This window comes from Vipera ursinii, assembly GCF_947247035.1.
Source record: "Vipera ursinii genome assembly, chromosome: 1".
NCBI classification, from domain to species: Eukaryota; Metazoa; Chordata; class Lepidosauria; order Squamata; family Viperidae; genus Vipera; species Vipera ursinii.
The window spans coordinates 41,994,953-42,021,399 of NC_139512.1; the positions used below are offsets into that span (position 1 = coordinate 41,994,953).

At 36.8% G+C, this 26,447-nt stretch overlaps 1 protein-coding gene across 1 annotated transcript in view; it reads left to right on the forward strand.

Annotated features, from left to right (window-relative positions):
* Positions 1 to 1,784: 1,784 nt before the first annotated feature.
* The window catches only part of CATSPERB (cation channel sperm associated auxiliary subunit beta), a gene marked incomplete at its 3' end in the record, with an annotated part of 62,000 nt that continues 37,337 nt past the window's right edge, over positions 1,785 to 26,447 (forward strand). The window contains exons 1-11 of the mRNA XM_083349666.1: positions 1,785 to 2,178; positions 3,615 to 3,684; positions 4,015 to 4,110; positions 4,552 to 4,698; positions 6,906 to 6,998; positions 14,135 to 14,253; positions 15,560 to 15,592; positions 17,390 to 17,456; positions 19,387 to 19,433; positions 20,705 to 20,857; positions 22,942 to 23,094. Coding sequence (XP_083205792.1) covers positions 1,981 to 2,178; positions 3,615 to 3,684; positions 4,015 to 4,110; positions 4,552 to 4,698; positions 6,906 to 6,998; positions 14,135 to 14,253; positions 15,560 to 15,592; positions 17,390 to 17,456; positions 19,387 to 19,433; positions 20,705 to 20,857; positions 22,942 to 23,094 — 1,176 coding nt within the window. The 5' untranslated portion in view covers positions 1,785 to 1,980. The remainder of the gene's footprint in view (positions 2,179 to 3,614; positions 3,685 to 4,014; positions 4,111 to 4,551; positions 4,699 to 6,905; positions 6,999 to 14,134; positions 14,254 to 15,559; positions 15,593 to 17,389; positions 17,457 to 19,386; positions 19,434 to 20,704; positions 20,858 to 22,941; positions 23,095 to 26,447) is intronic.

Here is a 26,447-nt window from a genome sequence, read left to right on the forward strand (position 1 = left end):
TAAATCAACAGTTTCTTCTTTGTATGAATGAAAATTTGTTATTTCTATAAATTTCAGCTTGAGTTTATACAAGTACTTTGGATAAAAAACATCTCCAAAAATAAAAAATATTTTTACTTGCTTAGGGAATTTTTCTATAACTATGGAAGTATAGAAAGGATGCAATAAAATGTAAATAAAAGAAATGGAGCTAAACCAAGAGGCTATCATTTCTAATTCCCACCTTAAGCATGAAAGCTGCCTGATGATCTTGGGTCAGTCACTCCCTTTCATCCCAAATCACCTCACAGGTGATGTGAAGTGTTGTGAGGAAAATAGAATTAGGTGTGTTTACCACCTTGAGTTATTTATAAATAATAATAAAGGTGGGATTTTAAAAATCTTTTAAAAAAGATAAAAAGTAGTAATCATATTGTCCACTCTTTCCACATGTACCATTTTCTTGGTACTGAGGATGTTTTATTCTGCCATTTCACACCTCTTTTCGAAGGGCAGCATTAACTTCCTGCCCAGAGCAACAAGGGAAAACAAGGGTGAGGGTTGACATTATAGCAGTGTTCCAATATCTCAGGGGCTGCCACAAAGAAGAAGGAGTCAAGCTATTCTCCAAAGCACCTGAAAGCAGGACAAGAAGCAACGGATGGAAACTAGTCAAGGAGAGAAGCAACCTAGAACTAAGGAGAAACTTCCTGACAGTTAGAACAATTAACCAGTGGAACAACCTGCCTCCAGAAGTGGTGAATGCTCCAACACTGGAAGTTTTTAAGAAGAGACTGGCCAGCCATCTGAAATGTTATAGGGTTTCCTGCCTGAGCAGGGGGTTGGACTAGATGACCTCCAAGGTCCCTTCCAACTTTATTATTATTATTATTATTATTATTATTATTATTATTATTATTATTATTATTATTATTATTATTATTATTATTAATTATTATTATTATTATTTCTCTTGAATTGAGCAAATATAAAAAAGATGGTATACTACTTCTAATAATAATAATAGCAGAAGAAAAGAGGAGCAAATGGAAAAAAACCACAAAATACAAAGACCTACAAATAGGATAACTGTGTCAAAAGAAAGCAAAGATAATAATATTAGCCAATAATAATAGATGCCTTGGGTGCAATTCCAAAACATCTGGAGCATCACTTGAACACCATCAGCATTTACAAAATCACTGTCAGTCAATTGCAAAATGCAATTTTATTTGGAATAGCTCCCATGTAACACCTCTGCTCCACGAGCTGCATTGGCTTCCAGTTGTCTTCCGGGTGAGATTCAAAGTGCTGGTGATGACCTATAAAGCCCTAAATGGCATGGGTCCGGGTTATTTACGGGAGCACCTTTTGCCGGCGTTAACTTCCCATCGTCCTGTGCGCTCCCACAGAGAGGGCCTCCTCAGGGTGCCGTCGGTCAGGGAATGTCGACTGGCGGCCCCCAGGGGGAGAGCATTCTCTGTGGGCGCGCCTGCTTGGGTTCTAAGGCCCCATAGTTTTATTTCCACAGAGGCCAGGAAAATCAGCTTTGATAATAAAGATATAGAGTGAATCTATTTAGCTACATCACAAAAGTAGCATGTTGGAAGATGTTTTTGTAGGAATTACGAATTAGTGTGTGTGTGTGTGTGTGTGTGTGTGTTTGAATATTAATAGCTCATGTTGGTAGCTAACAGGTTGGTAGTAAACAGACACACTGACATCGATCCCGCCTATCAACCACTGAGAGAGAGAGGGCTGTTTCAACTGAAATACCGTAAGAGTACACACACACACACACACACACACACACACACACACACACACATTTGAAAAGTGAAGGAATTCACATTAAAGTACTCTGACTGCCGGCTGTCTGTTATCTGCTTGAAAAATCCAATGAAGGAAAATCCACCGCCTCACTAGGTAATTGATTTCACTGTCAATGTATTGGCATATTATTTAACATTTTAAAGATGCTTGGTGCTATGGTTGGACTATATGGCTTTGTATATACTTTTTTTTCTTTTTTGTTTTTTCTCAAAGAAAGTCATGTGCCATTTGTATAATATTAATGAAGAGGATACCAAGGAGAACAGAAGAAAAAATCTACTGCTCTATACTTCAGCAGGTCTTGCTCCCAGCATACAGATCTTCAATAGTACCTACTCAAACGTCTTCTTCTTCAAAATGACTCTGGTAAAGCATTTGGGGAGGGTAAATTGTTCAGTGGGAGAGAACAGGATTTGCAAAGTGAAAAGCTTAGATTCCTTTCCTGATATCACCAGTTAGATTCAAGCGGCAAACGATTGAAAGATGTAGAAAGAGAGAGAGAGAGACTGCCAGTAGTATGAGGGAAGAATAGATAAATATTAAAATAGCCAAGTCTGGTGCACAGCAGCATCTTGTCTTTCTATTATTTTGTAGCAGAAGTCAGCAGATGAGCATTATTGTCTGATTTTGCAAAGGTGTTACAAAAATGTAGAGCATTTCCATAATGACAGTTTTTTTTTAATTTTACAAGGCTTGGAATGTATAAAATTTGGCAATGTATAAAATTTGGCAATCTCATGGAATTTCTACCATTTATTTTAAAGAAGTTATCTTACTTTTTAAATTTAATTTTGGTTTCCTTTAAGAGGATGATGTGTGCCATGATTCCTGCAAGAATTGGACTGCCAGATATCACAGTGCTTAGAAGATTTAAATAAAAAATAATGGTCTTCGTAAACAAAAAAGTTTAGATTCATAACATTGCTCAGGCTGAAAGTGGAGTGTATTGTAGTTGAACAGAGAAGGCATATTATGACCACTGTACTTGATTATACAAAATTTCAAGCAAATACATGTATGACATATATATGTGTGTGTCTGTGTCTGTGTACATGCTGTATTCATAATGATTTATACTACTTCCAGGATCAGATCTCAGTCATCAGTTACTATGAATTACAGCAAGAGATGACTTTAGTCCATTTACAGGCCACCATAAGCAGCTCTTGCGGAGAAAAGACTGCTGAATTGGGCAAAAATAATTTGCATTAATTTGAATTAAAATGTTTGTTTTATTTATTTATTACATTTTTATGCTGCCCATCTTCCCTATAAGGTGATTTAAGTTAAAATGTTCATTTCCGAAATGGCAGAATGTTATTTTAGTTTGATATTTGTAATACATACTCATTTATTTTCTTGGCAAAGTTGGTTTGTCACTGTTTTCTTCCAGTACATATACTCTATCTACACCTAGTTTACATCTAATCTATAACCTTGGGGTTTCTTTGTAGTCTTCCATCCAAATACTAATCAAGCTTGACCTTGTGTACTTCTTGCAAGATGTTCCAATAAAAATAAGAAATTTCCATTACTTATGTTTTTCATTTTTCCCAAGGAGCTCGTAACTTATTTAAGAGTAGTTTATCCCCACCTAAGCATCAAGCAATAAATTTGGTTAAAAGATTGGCTCACCCAGGCTAAGCTAGTAAATTTGGCTGAGAAGAGAACAGAATCTAAACCTACCATACCATACAATACTAAATATATATTAAAATCATGATGCATAATTAAGAACATTAAGAGACTATGGCTGTTTAAACTTTAAGTTTGAAAGTTTTTTTCTGACATAATTTCTAAAGGGAAAAGGAGACGAAGAAGTGGATTCATGGTTTATTGATATCCCTAGAACAAAGATTACATACAATACAGGTGAGAGATTGTTATAATAGCCTGTTTCTGCTAATGTGATTACTGCTGCTTCCTTAGTTTAATTTGAACCAATGTTCCAGTGGTGTGATCCTTTCCATTTATTTTATTTTTTAAGTCATATTAACCATAAACAATATAAAATGATACATATAAATGTAAAATGCTAATATAAAATAAGAAAATAACATGAACCCCCAAATATGGAAACATACTCATTACTGAAAAGTCCACTGAATATGCTTGGGTGCATTGTATATTAAAGAAAGATGTTAATATTACACTTGGATGTTCATAGGAATTATCCTCATTTTCTATTTCCTGTTTGACTAGATATTGCTCCAGTAGAGGAATGGTTTGTAAAATTCAATATGCATCATGGGTTAGGTATGTTCACTACTGAAGGGACATTATTGGATATAATGCGAGGTAAGTTATAGCTCCATTCTGGAGATATTACCTGTAGTAGCTACATTCAGTTCAAAGCTTTCTGAAGGTGTTCAAATATTAAATGGTGGTCATCTGAATGGCTAAAACACTATGCTCATGAGGAGAGATCTGTCTGCTGGCAGCTGAGATAGATTTTCAAGTGACTTTTATTCCTGGAATTTAGGACAATAAATCCGAATCAAATAAGGACAGATAGTCTTGCTATGTTTTCTTTTTAATGGCATTGTTCTCCAGGAAGTATTGGAATTTAGATATTAGATGCATAGTATTTAGGTTTGGGCTCCTAATAATGGAGCTGTAAATATATTGTCATTCATTTTGGTAATGAAAATCTTTATTTCCGTATTTTATAGTAAAGTTACAAAACTGTGCAGAATACACATTTCTTACATAGTAACCTCACTGTCTTATATTTTACAGAGCCAATTCTTCAGTGGATTTATAAACTTGGTACTTATGTAAATATTTATAAAACAATGCCTGAGATAATAGATTTGTTAATAACAAAGAGTCCTTGTGCCAGTGATGTAGCAATAGTTGGTGTGATTTATAGAAAGAAAGATACAGGTAAGTGCGGCATCCTGTAACTGCATATTATCTGATGAGTGTTGCATAGCTGTAACCACCAATGATAATAGATGCTATCAAACAAGGTAATCTGATCTATGTGTACTCAGAACCAAATACCACTACATGTTCCTATTTATATAGGTAGCTCTCAACTTATGACCACAAGTGAGCCCAAAAGCGAGACATTTGCTAACTGAACTTTGCCCCATTTTACAACTTTTCTTGCCACAGTTGTTAATTGAATCACTGCAGTTGTTTAGTAAAGTGAATCTGGCTTCCCCATTGATTTTGCTCGTCAGAAGGTTGCAAGAAGGTGATCACAATACCCCAGGACTCTCCAACCATCACAGATATGAGTCAGTTGCCAAGCATCTGAATTTTGGTCATGGAGATGTTACCATGGAGATGTTACAATGGTCGTGTGAAAAACGGTCATAAGTCATCTTTTTCAGTGATGTCATAACTTTGAATGGTCACTAAATGAACCGTTATAAGTCAAGGACTATCTGTACTTAGGAATAAATCACAGTGAGCTCAGTGGGTTTAATTTTTGAATAAATGAATGAATTTATCAGGAGTTGAGCTCAACTCATAATAGACTTTGTCTTTTAAACTTGTAAGGATTGCACAATTATGTTTTGCTTAAGATTGGAAGCTATTTTACTTCTAGAAATCTATAAATACAACAATTAAGTAAATTTATTTCAAGTACACACATACCCAGATCAAGCAAAAGTGTAAGAAATTTGGCATCTTCCAAATTATTATTCTTATTGGTACTTCATCACCATATTTTTCATGTTTCTAGCTTAAGCTGATGAGGAAAGAATCCTACTGGGCAGGATTCTGTGTTGGTGGTTGCATGTGGGTTTTTGTTTTTTGTTTCTCTCTATGAGAACATCCATTTTCTGGAAGTAACAGTCTTCTGAGGGGAGGAGAGAAGATCCCAGTGCAGCAGGCCTCTGAGTTGATTATCACTTGCCTTCCTATTTTTCTAGTTAGCTATGATCTCCAAGAGGTGATTGGTAATAACAGTAATTTCAAAGAATGCTAAAATGGTGAATCTTGTGACTAGTTCTAAAACAATTTGCATAACTTTCTTCTGGTTGTCTCAACGGTGCTTCCCCCCAAAAAAGATAATTGGACTATGTTTTTTCCCTTGAGGAAGAAGAAGGCATTTTGCTTTACATCCAAGAAGCTTTATCAGTTCTGGCTGGATGGGGGGGAGGTGGGGGGGAGAAGGGAAGGATAAGTTCTGACGACTAATCAGAATTAATCCTTCCATTCCTCCCCACCCCTACTGTTGTGTATTGGGCTTGTGGTGTTACACCACGTGCGTTGCTGGAGGGGTTAACGCCTCTCCAGCAACCCAGACAGGCCGTCTCCAGTCCTGCAAATGGTCAGCCCCAGGCGGCAAGCATGGGTTCAAACCTATTGACTGCCTCCTAGGGGCTAGACAATATACTGTATTGTGGCTGGTTGCGGCCCAAGCTCAAGTACAGTTCCAGCAAGAATAAAAATATGAGTTATTCTGTACTCAGCCTCGTGTCATCATTCCTGCTCTCCAGAGCCCACGACTTAACACCTACCATCTAGCCAGAACTGATGAGGCTTCTTGGTTTAAAAGTGAAATGTCTTCTTTTTCCTCAAGGAAAAAACATAGTCCAGTTGCCTTTGAAGGGGAAAAAAGCACCTTTGGACAACCATGACTTGGATGATAGAGAATCTCCATAGAAATCTTTCTTCTGTTGGGAAACTTGTTGAATGAGGACACTTCCACGTGGGCTTTGAGCTGATCTTTTTCTGTCTTAGCTGAATTGAATTCAGAATCACGTACATACATAAAACTCCACCATAGTCTGTTTAGCTACACACTTCTACCTACCATGTTTTGTTACGTTTTCAGTTAGAACAAGAAATTCAGCTGAGCTATTATGTTCTGCAAGCTTCTGAAGATGCCAAAGGGCTTCCATCTAGAGATGGGCTATGACTGTAGTAAATGTTGCTCCATTTGCAGTGTTGTCTCCACCTATCCTGTAAAATGAAGTATAAAAGAAATGTGTTATTTTCCTTCATCCATAGGAATCCAAATCTCTGTTACACCTCTGAAATTTCTGTATCACTTGTAGAAATTAGAAGCATACAATATTGTACTATGTATCCAGATTTATTTATGATTCTATGTTTTTTGTCCTTTTTCATAGGAATAGTTATAGGAGTCACTGAAACTGGATTTATGAATCGAGATGTAATGTGGCAGAATTTAACAGATAATATTTGTGTTCTCATGGATTATGGTAATTTTCTTTTCAATTAGTATTTGTCTTTTTTCATTTGTAGATTTCTGTATATAGCTCCTAAATTTTATGACAGAGGCATAAGACTCACGTAGCCCTAAAAATTTAGCTGTAGGCTTCAGAACTCTCTCCCCAATTTGTACCAATTATAGTTTTTAACAAGTCCAAAGGAGAAAATATTAAATAATATGATTGGAAAGAAAACATACTAATTTAATTGTAGCTTAATGAAAATAAAAGATAGGCTCAAAATTACAGAAGGATCTTGACAGACTTGAACATTGGTCCCTACCTAAGAAAATGAAATTTAATGTAGAGAAAAGTAAGGTTCTACATTTAGACCAGAAAAACCAAATGAACAGGTACAAAATAGGTGGTGCCTGTTTCTTGGAGTCCTAGTGAACAATCACATACATATGAGCCAGCAGTGTACTACAGCTGCCAAAAACGCGAACACAGTCCTCAGCTGCATTAAGAGATAGAATCAAGATCGGATGAAGTGTTAATATCACTTTATAATACCTTGGTAAGACCATACTTGAAATATTGCATCCAATTTTGGTCACCTGAATATTAAAAAGATGTTGAGACTACAGAAAGACTGCAGAAAAGAGCAACAAAGATGATTATGGGACTGAAGGCTAAATCATATGAAGAATGGTTGCAGGAATTGGGTATGCCTAATTCAATTAAAAGAAGGGCTAGGGGCAACATGATAGCAGTGTTCTAATATCTAAAGGGTTACCACAAAGAAGAGGGTAACCATTGCTCCTTGTCCTGAAGGCAGTATAAGAAGCAATTTATTTATTTATTTATTTAGTTATATTTATATACCGCCCTATTCCCTGAGGACTCAGGGCGGTTTACAGGGAATTAAAAATCCAAAATACAAAAATTAAGAACCAAATTAAAAAATATTAAATTAACCCTGTACTCAATTAAAAGAACCCCAAATTAAAAATTTCTCCTCAGTCTGGGCCCGAGAGCTCGAAGAGCCAGGTCTTCAGGCCCCGGCGGAATGATCGGAGGTCGGGGGCAGTTCTCAGCTCCACCGGCAGCTGGTTCCAGAGGGCAGGCGCTCCCACCGAGAAGGCCCTATCCCTGGGTGTCACCCGCCGGCAATCTCTTACCGGCGGGACCCTGAGCAGACCCTCCCTGTGGGAGCGCACTGGGCGAAGGGCGTTTGATGCCGGCAGCAGGTGTTCCCTCAGATATCCTGGACCCAGGCCAATGGATGGAAACTAATCAAGGAGAGAACCAATCTAGAACTAAGGAGAAATTTCCTAGAACAATTAATCAGTGGAACGACTTGCCAGTTGTGGGTACTCCAACACTGGAGGTTTTTAAGAAGAGATTGGACAACCATTTGTCTGAAAAGGTACAGGGTTTCCTGTTTGAGCAAGGGATTGGATTAGAACACCTTCAAGGTCCCTTTCAACTCTGTTATTAAATTTAGTTTTTCTTTCCTCGTCATATCTGATGCTTTTTGGAGAAAGGGCCTGAAAATGTTGTACGCTCCATTCTTTAAGGCCTATTAGAATTCTGTATGATAATTTTATGCTTTCGAGAGAAGATCAGGATGTGTCATGTGACTCATGCCGTCTCTTCAGACACTCCACTGACTCAGGATAATCGCTGCTCTTTTCATCCTAAAAGATAATGACTAGGTGCCCTTTCACTCTGAAGTCAAATAAGCAGTTGGAGTTCAGGGGTTTCAATTAATGCCTCATAACCAACTTGCTTTTCCCATGAATTGTCCTGCTGATGTTTCAGTCACGGTTATTTAATTGCCAGGTCCAAGCTAGAGTGAATCGGTATCCCTGCACATATCCAGATACTTCCCTCTATTTTATACTATCCTCTTATCAATGCTATTTTCATTTTGTCTCCTTTTTCAGAAATCCACCCAATTTGCAAGTTCTAGATTAAATATATGGGTTCAAATACATTCTGCATTTCTCCCAAAATTTCTAACCAGTTCATAAATTGTTAATGCTGTACAAATATCAATATCTTAGAACAACATTTAATTATAAATACTTTATTTTTTTAAAAAAAACATATACAAAATTAGGACAAAACAAACCTAGATTGGACATGTGCGCAATGGAAATAGGCTTCCACTCCCATTTTAAGCATTTATTTCTAAAATAAACTAACTAATAACTGAAGCTCTCTGGATAGTTTGCAATAAAAACACTAAACAAAAAATAATACAATTCAAGTTAAAACATATCCAGTAAAATAAAATAAAGATATCATGCAAGTTAGCCAGCAACAAGGCAGTCTTCAAAATCTAAAACAATATGAATTAAAAACATTTTTTTTAAAAAAAGGAAAAATAAAAAGGTCTTCCCACAATGTCAAAGTAATGGTAACATGGGCATCAGTCAAGCCACTCTGGGAAGGGCATTCTAGCAAGTCTCCCCACACTGAGTTCACCTTTATTCCATCCAGCTAAGAAAATTATGTCAGAAATAAAAGGGTAAAGGTTTCCCCTTTCCAGTCATGTCTGACTCTAAGGGCTGGTGCTCATCTTTGTTTCTTAGCCAGGGGAGCCAGCATTGTCCAAAGACAATGTTTATCTACTTGCATTTGCATGCTTTCAAACTGCTAGGTGGGCAGGAGCTGGGGCAAGTAACATGACCTCATCCTGTCATGAAGCTTTTGGGTCTCAAACCCAGGCTGTCAGCTTTCCAGTTGACAAGCTTAGCATCTTTAACTGCTGACCCATCAGACCCCATCACAAATAAGATCTGCGATATGCATGGGACTAAAGACATGTCATGGAAGTCCCATGGTAGCTATGGAGACCTACTCTCCTCCAGAACAAATATACTTATTCAGATCCCCCAGGACAATCAGTCTGGGCATTCTCAACCCAGATCCAAAACCAAACCTTTCAGCCCAGGAAGCGAGACTGATGGATAGCAGGTGGGCAGTACACTAGCAGAATGCTCTGTTATCTGGGAATTTCCCTATTATCTGACAACAGAGCCCTTGTGACTGCGAACTCGGCCACCTGCCAGTTAGTTCCATGGTCCTCCTGTCTGGTTAAGCTGCTGAGGAGGGATGTGTGATTGAGTTCTAGCAGTGGTGCAGAGTGAGTTGTTCCTCTGCCTCTAAGAAGTATTGGTTCACCCCCTTCTCAAGTAGATATTGCTAGATCCCACCATACTGGACACTTTTTGATCTCCTTTCTTTAGGGGAAGATTGTGGAAAAGGTGATTGCAACAAACTTCAGTGGACTCTGCATGCAATAAGTTATCTGAAACCTTTTCAGACAGGCTTCAGGCCTGAGGATGGGACAGAAAGAGCATTGGTCATGCTTTTGAATGATCTCAAAAAACAGGATTGGGATAGTGCATCCATTCTTCAATGCCATCGACCATGGTATCCTTCTGAATTGGATGGAAGTGGGCATAACTATATTGTACTGGCTCTTTTCCTCCCTCGGGGGTATACCATCATTGCTGATCAGGAGTGAATGATCCAATATTTGGCCACTACTACGTATGTGGGATTTTGCAGAGTTCAGTATTCTCTCCACACCTCTTCAACATTTACATGTTGAAGCTGATGATACTTCACCCCAAGGCAACAAATGTTCACCAGTATGCTGGTGATATTCAATCACAACTCTGCCATTAGAAAATTAAGCATGCTGTTGATGTCCTGTCCTGGTACCAGGAGGATGTGGGGGGTTTGGATGGAGGAAAAAAACAGGCTTCAACAAAACCATGGTTTTGAGTTCTAGGGCCATTTTACCTCTTTGCTACTGGATGGAAGGCACTGCCCCAGACAGATCCAGTATGCAGTCTGGAGAGTTCTTCTGGAGTCATGATCCCTGCTTGAATAGCAGGCAGGAGCTGTGGCTGGGAGGCCTCTGTGCAACTTTGTGTTGTGTGCCCGGTGTGTTTGTTCCTGATTCAGGAGGAATAATAATAATAATAATAATAATAATAATAATAATAATAATAATAATAATAATAATAATAATAATAATAATAATAATAATTAATAATAATAATAATAATAATAATAATAATAAGAAGAAGAAGAAGAAGAAGAAGAAGAAGAAGAAGAAGAAGAAGAAGAAGAAGAAGAAGAAGAAGAAAGAAGAAGAAGTAGTTGGAAGGGAGCTTAGAGGTCATCTAGTCCAACCCCCTACTCAGGCAGGAAACCCTATACCATTTCAGGAAAATGGCTGTCCAGTCTCTTCTTAAAAACTTCCAGTGTTGGAGCATTCACCACTTCTGGAGGCAGGTTGTTCCACTGGTTAGTTGTTCTAACTGTGAGGAAGTTTCTCCTTAGTTCTAGGTTGCTTCTCTCCTTGACTAGTTTCCCTCCATTGCTTCTTGTCCTGCTTTCAGGTGCTTTGGAGAATAGCTTGGCTCCCTCTTCTTTGTGGCAACCCCTGAGATATTGGATCACTGCTATCATCTCACCCCTCACCCTTCTCTTCGTTAAACTACACATACCAAATTCCAGCAACCATTCCCTATATGTTTTAGCCTGTTATACCTCTGTTTCCACAAATTTCATTGGTTGCCAATTTGCTTGTGGATCCAATTCAAGCTATTAGCTTTGACCTTTAAAAACCTACATGACATTGAGCCGAGTTATCTGAGGGACCATCTCTCCCTAATTACATCTATTCATCCCATCAGGTCTGGCAAGAGGAGCATGTTATTGGTCCTTTCTGCTAAGAGACTAACTCTGATAGGACTCAGAAGACAAGTATTATATATATTTCTGTTTCATGGTTTTAACAGTTTCTCCATCTGGTTTTTCATCTTCATTAAAAATTCTGCAGGACACAAATCTATTTGCTTTAAATGTTTTGTTATTGGTTATACCTTGCTGTTGTTCATTTATCTGTCAGCTCCAACTTCCTTGGTTTTTAATATACTGCTCAAAAAATAAATAAAGGGAACACAAGATAAGACATCCTACTATTAAATACAGTACATTGTGTTGTTTAAGTGTTCCCTTTATTTTTTGAGCAGTATATATTAATATAAATGTCCATACTCCTTGTTGCATTATACACTCCATCTAAAATCCATTATAAATCATTCAAGTTCCAGACAGCAACACAATATTTTCTGTATACAAATATAAATATACCTTCATATATATATATATATATATATATATATATATATATATATATATATATATATATATATATATATATATATATATATATATATATATATATATATATATATATATATATATGTTTTCTGAGGTTTTCGCGGGTACCTGTATGTGGATCCTTGGTTTTTCGGGTTTTTCCCCGCGTAGAATTAAAGGTGTAGGCGCAACGTTTCGACGGAATCCCATCCGTCATCATCAGGCTTCTGCTTCCTTCTTCTGGGAGAAGCATGTGGCTGTTTGTTCCTCTTTTTTTTAAACTGCCAGAGGGGGTGTGTTCTGTGGAGGTGTGCTCTGATTGGGTAGGGGACCAAGTGTGTTCTGATTGGGTGGGAGTGTGTTTTGAATGGTGGGTGTGTTCTGATTGGGTGGGGGGGTGTTCTGAGTGGATGGACTGGTCTCAGCTGCCAGCTCCAGACCTGAGCTGGTGAGTTGTGCTGCTTTTGTTCGGCTTCGTGTTTGTGGTGGTGTCATGTTTTTATAGTGGGTGTCAGTTTGCTTATTGTGTGGTTTGGAGGGGTTTACAGTGGCTGATGTTGCAGCTGTAGTTAGGTTTCTGTTTTGTGGTTGTGTGTCTTTATCGTTGTGGGTTCGGATTTGCTTTTTGAATGGTTGTGTGGTGGTGATGTCATGTGATGTTATCATGAGTTTGGGTCTGGTATCATTCTTGGTGGTTGGGCCTCGTCTGTCAATCAAGGCGGGTTTCCAAATGGCTGGTAGACGAGAGGTATCATCTCGTTTATTCATGCTGTGGGGGCGTTTTTCTATCTCAATGGCTTCTCTGATTAAGCTGTTGTTAAAATGTTCAATTTTGGCGATAGTTTTGGTTTTTTTAAAATCAATTTCATGTCCCGTGGCTTCAAAGTGTTGGACCAGGGATGAAGTTTGTTCTCCCTTTCTGAGTGAGTTTTTGTGCTCTTCAATGCGTGCACTTATTCTTCTGTTGGTCTGTCCGATGTATGTGGTGGGGCAGGTGGTGCATGGGATTTCGTATACTCCTTGGTTTTCTAACCCAATTATGTCCTTGGGGTTTCTTAGGATGGTGGATATTTTTCTGTCTGTGTAGAATGCTGTTTTGATGTTGTGTTTTTGGAGGACCTTGCTGATTCTGTCTGTGGTCCCTTTTAAGTATGGGAGGAGGGCTTTGCCATTTTCTTGTTCTCTGTCTTGGGTTTTTGTGGGTGTCTCTCTTCGGATTAAGTTGGTGATCGTGTTTCTTTGGAATCCATTGGCTGTTAGTACATTAGTGAGAGTGTGTAGTTCGGTTTTTAGGTGTTGTTCGTCAGCTAGGTGTTTTGTTCTGGAGATGAGTGTCTTGGCTACGGAGTTGATCTGTGCTGGGTGGTGGTGTGAGAGTGCATTCAGATAGCGGTTTGTGTGTGTTTTTTTATGGTAGATAGTGTGTCCTAGGGAGCCGTTGGATTTCTTGTAGACTAAGACATCAAGGAAGGGAAGTTGATTGTTAGCTTCCGTTTCCATGGTGAATTGTATTTTGGGGTGTAGGCTATTGAGGTGTATGAGGAAGTCATCCAGTTTTTCTTTGCCGTGTGGCCAGATTACGAAGGTGTCATCTACGTATCTGAGCCAGAGTTTGGGTTTGTGGTTGGATTTTATATATATACTGGTGGAGCAGTGGGCTAATGCCTCCTTAAGTAACACCAGCTGCCTGCAATTAGTGCAGGTTCGCATCCAGCTCAAGGTTGACTCAGCCTTCCATCCTTCCGAGGTAGGTAAAATGAGGACCCAGATTGTTGGGGGCAATAAGCTGACTTTGTAATAATGCCGCTGGGGGGGGGCGAAAGCCCTAATAAGCAGGCATATACATAGAATGAAGGCTATTGCTAAGCACATTGGTTTGTGCTTAAATTGTAAGCCGCCCTGAGTCTTCGGAGAAGGGCGGGATATAAATAGGATTAAAAATAAAAAATAAAATAAAATAAAAAATAAATAACCATGAATCCTTTTGTTTTCCACAGATTGCTCTGGACTTGCACTTGTGGATATCATTCTAATAAATACTCGTTTAATAATGCTTACTACATTGGGTCTATTTATCAGTGAAGATCTGCGGTATCCTTCTAAACGTAAACTGAAAGTATGTTTTGAATATATCCTTCCCATATGATATGTGTAGTAAAGTTAACAAAGAACATACTGAAAAAATTTTCAGAGAACATTTGAACTGCAACATTTTAGGCTTTCAAAAATCCATTGAAAGTGAGGGGTGACAGTAAGCTAGATCAAACTAAAGAAGTAGAACACAGAGTTAGAGGAAAATGTTAGAAACTCTCTGTGTAGTAAGGAACTGAAACAGAGTAATACACTGTTTTTACAGAAAGATATTCACAAATTGTTCCATAACTACTCTCTCTGCCTCTTCTATAACAATGAAAATTACTAGCAAATCTGAAGATGGCAGTACACTGAATCATCCAAAATCAAGATTATAGCTCAAGATTTGAGCTTGATGTAGTCAAATAAACACTTTATTTTCGTGCATTTATTTTAAAGATACATAGCCTATATTTCTGTTCAAGTCATTGATCTGCTGTAAAGCTATTAACTTGTTCTCATGGCAAGGCAGCTATAATAGAGAGTATGATGTTAAACTTTTTATCCTGTTCTTTGGTGTCCTTATTATTGTTCTACTGTTCTGCTATGAATTCAAGGCAATCAAGCCCTTTCCCTCATGGCAGCTTAGAATAAACGTCAATGTAAATGGAGCTGATTAAAAAAAATATTTGAATTAGATACCGACTTTCTGGTAAGAATAGTTCCAGTACAGCTTCCATTTGAAGTCTTTTAGTAAAAGATTTTGTGGTCTAGAAATAGTTTCTATAAGTGAAAGAATTCCTATGTTGGAATGCTATTTGTGGCACTCATTCTAAGCAAATAGGAAACATTTACATTTTTTTTAACTTGGACAAGGTTAGCCAGATAGATATGCAGTTGTGGTTGTGAAAAAACAGCCCACAAAGAATCCAAAACAATGGGTTCTGTATAAACATTTGAGACTAGAAACTTAAGAACGATGATATAGATGCCTTTCCTTTGCAATTCTAGTGGCCAAACCCCTCAGTTAAACCAAGTTCCCCTGCCTGAAATATTTGACATTTAAATGCTAGTATAAATGCAGGAGAAATGTATAATATTAGGACACAGTACTGTATCAAAGTAGCCTAAGTATTAAGCGAATATATAATATAATATACTGTTCAAAAAAATAAAGGGAACACTTAAACAACACAATGTACTGTATTTAATAGTAGGATGTCTTATCTTGTGTTCCCTTTATTTTTTTGAGCAGTATATATATTTCTGCTTTCTTGCTTTGCAAGATTTAGAAGTTTTAATTCATTCATATTTTTCTTCTTTTTCATTTTACCTTTTCTTTCTTCCAGTTCAACAAACCAGCTTTATGTGGCTTTGAAATGGTGAGAAATTGCTAATATTTTTGCTCTAATTAGTCATAGCATTCAATTATTCGACATGCTATTTCACTACATAATCTATTTCTTTCACAATATAATAAACACTTGGAAGCATTTGACTTCTCTAAGTACTCATTTTTAACATCTTTATTTCAAAAGAAAAAAGGAGAAAGAAGAAAGAAAAGAAAAGAAAAGAAAAGAAAAGAAAAGAAAAAAAGAAAAGAAAAGAAAAGAAAAGAAAAGAAAAGAAAAGACAAGAAGGAAGGGTCTTCAAAATGATACATTAATAATACATAACCAATTTATGAAATGCAGTATACGGTTTTCAGTATATTATTTGATCACAGCCTACTTCTTGTTATTTCTTAATGGAACTACATATGCTTGGAGGGAAGTATGCAGAGGGGTTCCTCAAAGTTCTGTCTTAGGCCCAGTGCTCTTCAACATCTTCATGAGTGACCTAAATGAGAGAATTGAAGGGGCACTCATCAAATTTTCAGATAACACAAAGCTGGAAGGAATTTTAACTCTTTGGAAGATACTCAAGATTCAGTACAAGTAGTGCTCCCAATTGTCATCATCTAAAACTAAACTTTTTTTCTTTCAATCCCTAGCAAGAGTCAAAATTCTGACTTGCATCAAGAAGGACCTGTGAATTATGTATTTGTAATTATGTGGCCTATGTGCTTCTTTTTATTTACCATGACTGGTTAATTCCATTCTTATTCTTGAGTTACTAGACTTACTCTTCTATAATAATGTTATAGTGAAGGTCACTGCTATTAATTGCCATTATCACCAGAACAACAACTAGAGTTCCTGAGTCCTCATCTATCCTTGCTGGCATTTGATATCCCTAACATCTGTCTTCTTCAGCTTCATTTGTGGCAGAAGGATAATGAAGTTGAAATCTACTGGATCCACTCATGTATATTACCTGTCTAGTCCTCCTGGATTCACGACTCAATTTTGAAGACCATATAGGAGCCATGACCAGGGGGCTTTTGCCCACGTTCGCCTGGTGCGCCAGTTGCGACCCTATCTGGACCGAGATGCCCTACGCACAGTCACTCATGCGCTTGTGACCTCCCGTTTAGACTACTGCAACGCTCTCTACATGGGGCTGCCCTTGAGGCCCACTCGGAGGCTTCAGCTGGTGCAGAATGCGGCCGCACGAGTTGTGATGGGGGTTTCCCGATACTCCCATGTAACACCTCTACTCCGCGAGCTGCATTGGCTCCCGGTTGCCCTCCGGGTGAGATTCAAGGTGCTGGTGATGACCTATAAAGCCCTAAATGGCTTGGGTCCGGGATATCTGAGGGAACACCTGCTGCCGGCATCAAACTCCCTTCGTCCAGTGCACTCCCACAGGGAGGGTCTTCTCAGGGTGCCACCGGTAAGAGATTGCCGGCGGGTAACACCCAGGGGGAGGGCCTTCTCAGTGGGTGCGCCTGCCCTTTGGAACCAGCTGCCAGTGAAGCTTAGGACTGCCCCCGACCTCCGTTCATTCCGCCGGGACCTGAAGACCTGGCTCTTCAAGCTCTCTGGCCCAGCCTGAGAATTTTAATTTTAATTTTAACTGGGGTTTTATTTGTTCAGGGATGGATGTAATTTTTTAAACTGTTTTTAACTTTTGTATTTTTTGTTTTAATCACCCTGTAAACCGCCCTGAGTCCTTTGGGAAAGGGCGGTATATAAATGTAATAAAATAAAATAAAAATAAAAAAATAAAATAAAATAAATATAGATCATGTTCCAGGTTATATGTTATGTATTTGTTTCATATTTTGATTTCCACAGGATGATTATTACAAAGCAAAAATCTGGTATAATAAGCAATGTTTAGCTAATAAAGAAGACTATGAAGGTAAGAAAACCAGATTTTTCCAGTAGCAAAAGTAATATCAAAAATACTAAATGAGTATTATATTATCAGTGCTTTTTAAATGATTGTCTTGATGTGTGTCTACAACTTTGTAAGGATTTAGCGATAAAGACATCACGGCTGAACCCACTACTGTCCCAAGTATTACATGACGTTATCAAAGCCACACCAGATCTTTTGTGTAAAAGTTATGAAGATCTGTTTCCTTTAAAGATTAGTTTCAAGAGTTCTGTTTAATAACTCTTTAAAAACTAATTGTGAATATTCATATTAACTCCAGATAAAATGTTGAAACTAAAAATGTGCGGTTAACTAAGATAGCACTATTAAAAGTTTAGATTCACATTAAGAGCTAAAACAAGTTTATTTTAAGATCAATAAACATTTCATTTTTAAAACCATATTGGAATATTCAGGTCCACAATAGTCAATCAAAATCAGACAAATATCCAATCTTTTGTTAAGTCCATTAAAGAATGAAGAGTAAACTCATACATAGCTGAGTTTAAGTACAGAACTTCAAATACTCTCAGCCCACACTTCTAGTTTGTCAATGGTAATCATACCTATGGTGTACATAAACCTTTCTCTCTATAGAGTATTTCATACACAATATTTAGTTGTAATATTAAAATGTTGGACTGATCCAAATTCAAGGTCACTCTCAGTCATGGAAGCTCACTGGGAAATTTTGGGCCAATCATTGTTTCATCCCCATGTACATCCAAGAATTATTGCTATGGGGGAGGGAGAAGTGTAGTATGTACAGTATGGTGCTTTCAGCTCCTGTTTGAAAGGCAGACTATAAACTAGTATATAACGCATCAAATGTTTTTAGAAAGTTTCATGAGACAAAGTAGATACTTTGCTATAATACAATCCCATTAAACTAATTTAAATGTTTAGTACAGGCTGCAAAAGCTATTCTGCCAAATATTTCCATTTATTATATGTTAACTTAATTATTTATATTTGATGCTAAAAAAAATCAGAATCCCTCTGTTAATTAATTGAACTAGTTTTTACAAGTTATAAGGCAACCAATGGTTTTCTATTCTCTCAGAAAATACCAAGAAAACATTGTCGTTAGCGAAGTCGTGTCTGACCCAACGCGACCCCAATGTTCCTCCAGACCTTCCTGTCCAAGAAAACATAGCAAACTGTTAATCATAGCTAATCTTTAACCATAATCCAATATTATAAATGGAATCACATATCATACTAAGACAAAACCAGACAAATCAAATTATGATTTAGTTAGTGTAAACTGTGTAAGTGTGAACCTATTCTGTATATGAATTCTCTCTTTGTCAGGTATTGACACTTAAAAAAAAAACCTTTAAACTAGACTTAACTAAACTTAGCAGAGGTAACTTTGCAATAAAAGACATAATATTACAAATGAGTAGCTTCAGTTTAATATCCCCCGGAAGCATGTGTCTATTCATAAGTGAAGAAATAGAGATGAGTTGCTTGGCGTATTTGTTTTGAATTAAATCATAAGAACATCAGAATAGCCCAACTGGATCAAACGAAGAACCCCATGCATTTCAGGGTCTTTGTTTTTTTATATTACCATTCAAATACTTTGTTATCCTATTTTATTTATCCCCTATTTTATTTATATCTTAGCATTTAAAAGATATACTGTGTCTGAGTATGGAAATGCTACAAGGTTACTGACCATTTTATTTATTAAATTTTTATGCAATCTTCTCTATAATGTGACTCTAGGTGATTTTTCAAAAGATTTTTGAAAACAAGACTCAGAAGGTCATGTTAATTTGTGCTAGCTTGCTTTTTTTAAAAAAGGAAAAACAATCTCTACATTTTTTTGCAATTGTTCATATCAAACTGGATGCATACATCTTTAAAAATGCAAACAATTACATGCAGTTCGTTTTTCTTCTAGTGGATTATGTCAGTCTCTCATTCAACAAAGATAAGACATTGAGTCAGGTAAGACAAATAATGACCATTTGTATCATGGCTTGGTCTACTTTGTTCTGTATAGAAGTTGATCCAGAAACACTACACAGAGGATTGGGCACAATATCCACAAAAATCCAATTTTACTAATTGACCATGCAGAGTCAACAGCTTTGCTGCCACTGCTACAGAAATTTCAATTACCATTGTTCATTGGGTTTGATGCTATGTGAAGAAGGGAGGAAGGGAGGGAGGGAGGGAGGGAAGGAAGGAAGGAAGGAAGGAAGGAAGGAAGGAAGGAAGGAAGGAAGGAAGGAAAGATTAGACAATGAGGAAAAATAAAGGTTATTAGCATGTAGATGAATAAAAACATTTTTCAGGACTGAAGAGCCTAAACTATTTACTAGATTATAAATTAAATTATGAGATGTTAGCAAGAATACTCGGACCAGAAGTGATGGAAACATAAAAGTTCCATCAAATCTCAAACAAGTTGAACATATTGGACAGTGGACCAAATAGAGAAGAAAGCAGACTTGCTCAAAAATTTATTCTTGCATTAAAATATCAACTGTATTCCCAATATTATTAGCCCTCATTGGCTAATAATGTATAATTCTTCATGCATAATTCTAATCTAAAGACATTGATTGCCAATCAGTAATTCAGTAATTACTGATTGGCAAACAATGTCTTTAGATTAGAATTATGAATGAATAATTATACATTATTAGCCAATGAGGGCTAATAATAATAATAATAATAATAATAACCCTCATTGGCTAATAATGTATAATTCTTCATGCATAATTCTAATCTAAAGACATTGTTTGCCAATCAGTAATTGTTCACACAACTAGAAAATCTCCAATACAGCAGAATATAATATGTGCATTCTCAGAGAAGCACTTGGTCTTTTGTGAATTCATTTTTGTTTCTGTTTCTTTAACCTACTTGCTAGAGTCAACTATATGATTATTTTATTTGTGCTTTATATATACAGGTAATTTCCAACTGGGAATCCCATCAGCCTTGGTAGTTTTTGTACCTGCAGTTGCAGGATGAACAGAGAGAGGAATAATTTTAATACAAAATTAATAAAGGATCCCAGTGCATTTCAGAAGCGCATTCTGATTGGAAACTTGAACTCTTGGCTTTCATCCCTTTCCTTCTGATTTGTTTTAAAATGTGCTCAACAGATTCTTTGGCAGCGCATTTAAGTCAACAATATAATATATATCTAGATATATAAACAGTTTAATATCTTGCACTTTATGTTTACTTTTCTCATACTTTTACAGGAATCCACCTGTTTCTATAGTAATGATTCATTTACAAAATGGCACAGTTGCTTACCATATAGATTACAAGCCGAAAAGCATATTTCTAGACGGGTAATTTCTTTTGTGGTTGATTATGAGCAGAATACTGGCATAGCTCTATTATCTCAAAAGGTATTAGAAATAGTACTTTTTCAATTATTAATCCACTTATGTATACTCAGTTACTATTGAGACCTTCTCTTTCTCTTCTGTCCTCTCCTCTCCTCTTCTCTTCCATTATCCATTTTTAAAAATGGTGTTTAATATCCAAATTATTTGATATTCCAATTATGCAATGTATAGAGAACAACAACAGATTTGAAGCAACCGGGGACTTTACTTTTCCTTTGTCTTTGGGTGCTTATAAAACTGCCTCAATTTTCTACTTACCTCAGTGCTTATATTTGACCGTTCAGTTACATGAATTTATTTCTCTTTAAATATATTTTTGAAAAATAAGCTGGATATCTTTATGCTCTTTGCCATTTTCATCCTTATGATACTGGTATACATGCTGAAGCTTTTCTTTCAAACTATTGGTATTTTTTAAATAAATGTTTCAATAAGATTTTCAGATTTTAATTTGGAAGGAAGGACAAAAAGAAACAGTCACCACTGCTAGTTATGCTCTTAGCATGGTAAAGAGAGTCGTTGAACACTGGCTTCTCTTGAAGAATTTCATCAACAAGGAGATTTTAATTCATGTATTTGTTCACAGTCTGTTCTACGAGAAGCAATATGCTAGAATATTTAAACTGCCTCCTGGTAGACATCAAGTCTTTAATGAGGCCTAAGTGGTTTGTTTTACACTCTCAGACCAGAAGCCTACTACTACATGCAAAGTTGCCAAGTTCTTATTGGCACCTATTGCCATAACAAGGTTTAAGCTATTCTAATATTGGAACAACGTCAAGAGGAAGTCCTTTTATTTTATCTAATATTTATTTGTGTTTTGTTTTATTTCAGCCTCTTTGTTACATGTGTGTAAATGTTAATTGGCTGATCTTTATGGTGGTTTTGTTGCTTTTATTATTTGAGCTTGCTTTGATATGTTGTTATAGTGCTAAGCAAAAACTCAGAAAATACTAAGAATACAGCTATTCAATCCTGAACAATATCTATTCACCTGTATGGGGATCACTACATCTTTAGATGTATGGCTAACCTGGGCATGCTCACATCCACTATAAAGACTACCAGGATTTTACCCTTTATCACTACCTGAAGAACAAATCATTAACTGTCCAGTTTTATTATCATTCTTTGATATTTTGTCATTATAATCTTGTGCCTTTACAGTTTTTATAATAAGTCTCCTGGGAATAGCATCTTTAAAAATAATCACCTGTTAAAAATGTTTTCAAATGGATCAAAAAAGTGCCTTAGGTGTCTTATCAGCAAAGAAAAATGATTGTGTTGCCCCTTGCAATAGAACAGTTTTATATCCAGATCCTTCTGTAGAATGAATTTCCCCATTCTACAAAGAGAAAATTAAAAATAACAGGCAGTTGTCCTGCCCCCTTTCTCTCAAAATTCCTGGATAATAGGACCATTCTTTCGTAAATTGAATTCTATTATGTAGTTGGAGCAGTTTCTATTGTATTTGAGGAAGATTTGAAGGAGACCCACAAGACATCTTGTGGATATTGGCATGTTTCTTCACAAGAACACCAAACAAATTTTTTCCAGGTCAATGAAAGTCTTGAGCAGCTAACTACTGTGACACGGGTCCTTAGTAACCTATGAGGCAAAGGGATTTTTTTATTAAAAAAAATAGTATAATTGTCTGCCATTAGGGTATACCATGTTTTCACATTCATTAATTCATTGAATTCCTGCTAAAATTAGAAGAAATTATTCTGATGAATTCTGATATTTATAGAGGTGGAAGGATGTTTTCCTCATCAAAAGACAGGAAAGTATGTATATTGCAATTTGGTCTCCATACCACAGCTGAGCTGGAAGAAAAGTTTCCACTCAGTTTTGCTTATTTTCTTACTTTCTTTGTCACTCTGTCTCTATGCCACCCTCACCCCAATTCTTCTAGCTTTCTGGGTATTAAGAAAAATACTACTTTCTTATCATGGCCTCATAAGCTCAGATGAATGCTGTTCCACTGGCAAATCTACTTGCTAAGTTACATGGAGTTATTGTTAGTTTATTCTGTGCCCTTGATAAGGTAAAAAAAAAATAGTATTTTTTTCTTTTCTTCCTAGGACAAAAAAATTGTATCCGTACACAAGTTAACAGGTGGTGCATTGAATAAAAAAACCAAATTTCCTACTTTCACATTTCCAAGCAAAACGTTTGTGCCAACTGGATTTTTTTTCCATCCAGGAAGTCATTTTTTGTATGCTTATGGAAACCAGGTGTGTAAAAAGAGGTGTGAAACTAAAAATTAGAATTTCATAATGATATTATTTGTAGTATTTTATTTTGTTATGAACTAAGTCCTTCAAACTACCTTCGACTATTATTTTAACTGTTGCTTTTGGGGGGAGGGGCCGTAGGTATATGTGAAGAGTTATGTGACAGAAAAGAGAAAACGAAGAGTGATTACATCCTGGTCCCATCTGAAACCTTGGGACATTTATAAACCCAGTTATTTATAAATAAATAAACCCAGTTATTCTTCTGTAGCTGACACAAATAAAATTTTAAAACAAATTTTAAAAGAAGTTGCAAAATTTATTTTCAAGATTGTGTAGCAGGATACTTTTCAACCGTGTGTAGAACTATTGGTGTAGAATACATGTTTCTTCAAAACCAATGAAGAAACACTGTTGGTATTCTTATGATTCTATTGAGGCAGATGTCTGATTTAGTTATTTTTAGTGGGGATGTGATAATGTGAATACTGCGGATTGAACTGTTATGTTAAAATGATTGTAATATATTTTATATATGTTTTTCTTAAATAATTTTCTGAATCCAATAGTAATTCTCTCTCATCAGATCCACGATTTCTTTCCATCTGATATCATTCAATGGGCAACCTTCAAAGCCATCTTATTAATTATCTGTGTTCCCAAAAGTAATCATAGATAGTTTCCAGGGGGAAGAATTCAATTAATTTCAAAATAATTAACTTGAATCCATCTGAGTCCGTAGTACATTTCAAAACTCTGTGTCTGAAGGTTGAATCATGGCAACTGTACCAAACTTTGTTAATCTGAGGTGTTTCATTGTTCATCCAAGCAACTTCATTAGTCAGAACAAAATTAGTTAGGCAGAGTCAGAGAGTCACTGGAATGTACCAACTCTTCCCAAAATGACTTGTAATATGTCAGTGAAGACTCTATCATCCAGGCCAAAGTTGTCTAACTTTGTCCAGGCAGATTGAGCCTTCATTAACATATTTCAAAACTTCCTTAAATCAACGCTCCACTCATCCTTTTGTTGAATATTTTAGAAAAATCAAAAACCAAAAAAGTCTTAATTTTGTCCAAAGCAATAACATTAAAAAAATAATCCAAATAACAATTATGAAATGAGGCTGTCAAGCTTTTTGTCCTTAAAAGGCTGTTTTATGTGTATGAATTTAGATTGTATCCAAGCCACTCAACTCATAAGCCAACCACAAAACTATAGTTACTGCACTCTAATCATGAGGAGTGGTTGTCTGGAGTGCACATGGGTTATCTCAACTATTTCTCCAGCATCCAGGCACATTTTGTTTCTTGAAAATTCTGTCCCACTGTCAGCTGGATGCCATGGCTCTCATCAGGCAAATAGGACTGAAACAACTAAAATAACCAGATAAATAACAACATTACATAGTAAAAGAGCCTTGGTGGAGCAGTGGGCTAATGCCTCCTTAAGTAACACCAGCTGCCTGCAATTAGTGCAGGTTCGAGTCCCACCAGGCTCAAGGTTGACTCAGCCTTCCATCCTTCCGAGGTAGGTAAAATGAGGACCCAGGTTGTTGGGGGCAATTAAGCTGACTTTGTAATAATGCCGCTTGGGGTGTGTGTGAAAGCCCTAATAAGCAGGCATATACATAGAATGAAGGCTACTGCTAAGCTTGTAAGCCGCCCTGAGTCTTCGGAGAAGGGCGGGATATAAATGGAATTAAAATAAATAAAAATAAATAAAATAAAATATTGCTGTGTCAAGAACTCATAAACAAATATAATCACATGCAGGAGAAAGGAAGAGAGTATTTTTCCCCAAATAACTTCCTATAAGATCAAGATGGAGAATATCTTACATTGGCTGGAAGTGTGGTAATAAAGAATGCCATGTTTGAAAATGAGCAAAGGAGCAAGAGGTGCAAATAAATAAGTGATTCAAACTTCTATTTTTGGCAATTAATTTCAACAGTAATTATTAATTTTGCTGATATTGATTTAATTTTTGTCCTGGTTTAGTCTTTTTTTGGAATGTGGCCTTATGTCATTATATGAATATATACAGTTATATTATGACCCACAGCTCTGGGTCGGGGTTCGGAGCAGCTCCAGGTGTGGGCTCAGCACAGGCCGTGGGTGGCAACCGCAGGTAGGGGAATCCCCATGGCGGCTGTGGGGAGGGGAATCCCCGCGGCATGTGGATCCGAGCCACAGGGGCGGGGGTGCAAAGGACGGGTGGTGACACCATAGCAAGACACTGGCATCGCTCCCAGCGACAGCACCTCTGAGTTCCGGCACCTTTCTTTTTAAAAGAAAAATAGCACTGGTTATATATAGTACATATTCATACAAATGAGTTGTGTCCAGGGTTGGTGTCAGCAAAAATTCTTTTATGCAGGGCTTTTTTTCTCATAGAACGCTCAGAACTGAGTTCCGGCACCTTTTTTGGATGGAACCTTGTAGGGTAGGCAAGGCAGGTTGTATGACATGTGTGAGTTCCGGCACCTTTTTCTTTTACAAAAGAAGCACTGCTTTTATGTATCCAAGAAGTTCCACAAATTAAATTGATTCTATTTCCAAGACATATAAAGTTTAGTTTCTTAAAATTCTATTACAGGCTGAATTTGTGGAACTTTATAAATTACACTGTATCTAATTAAAATGCTGCACAAGAAACATAAAGAAAAACAATCAGGTCCCAGCAGTGGTACAAAATTTGGCTACAGTTCTGGAAACTTCTCAAAATCAGATTGTTTAGTTGGTACTACAAAATTGCCATATGACAGCAATTTGTAGAAACATAGAATCATAGGGCTGAAAGGGACCCGGGACAAATGGCTGTCCAATCTTTTCTTAAAAGCCTTCAGTGATGGAGCATGTTGAAACTCCCTCTGATAAGGTTTCACCCAGTTGCTCCTTGTCCTGCTCTCAGATGCTATGGAGACACTCTCTTCTCTGTGGCAATTCTTCAAGTGTTGGAAGATTGCTATCATGTCTCCCCTTAATCTTATCTTAGTTAAGTTAAACATATATAGTTCCTTTAGCCATAGGATTTTAGACTCCAAATTCCTTATCATCTTTTCTGCACTCTTCCTAGGACCTCAGCATCTTTTTTGTATCATGGTGACCAAAACTGGATGCAGTATTCCAAATGTGACCTCACTAATGCAGTACAGGTAGTCCTTGGCTTACAACCATAATTGAACCCAAAATTTCTGTTGCTAAGTGAAACATTTGTTAAATGAGTTTTGCCCCATTTTACAACCTTGCTTGCCACATTTAGGCAAGAAAAACCAAATACACAGGTACAATATTGGTGGTACCTTGCTCAATAGTAGTAACTTTGAGAGGGATTTCAGAGTCCTAGTGGA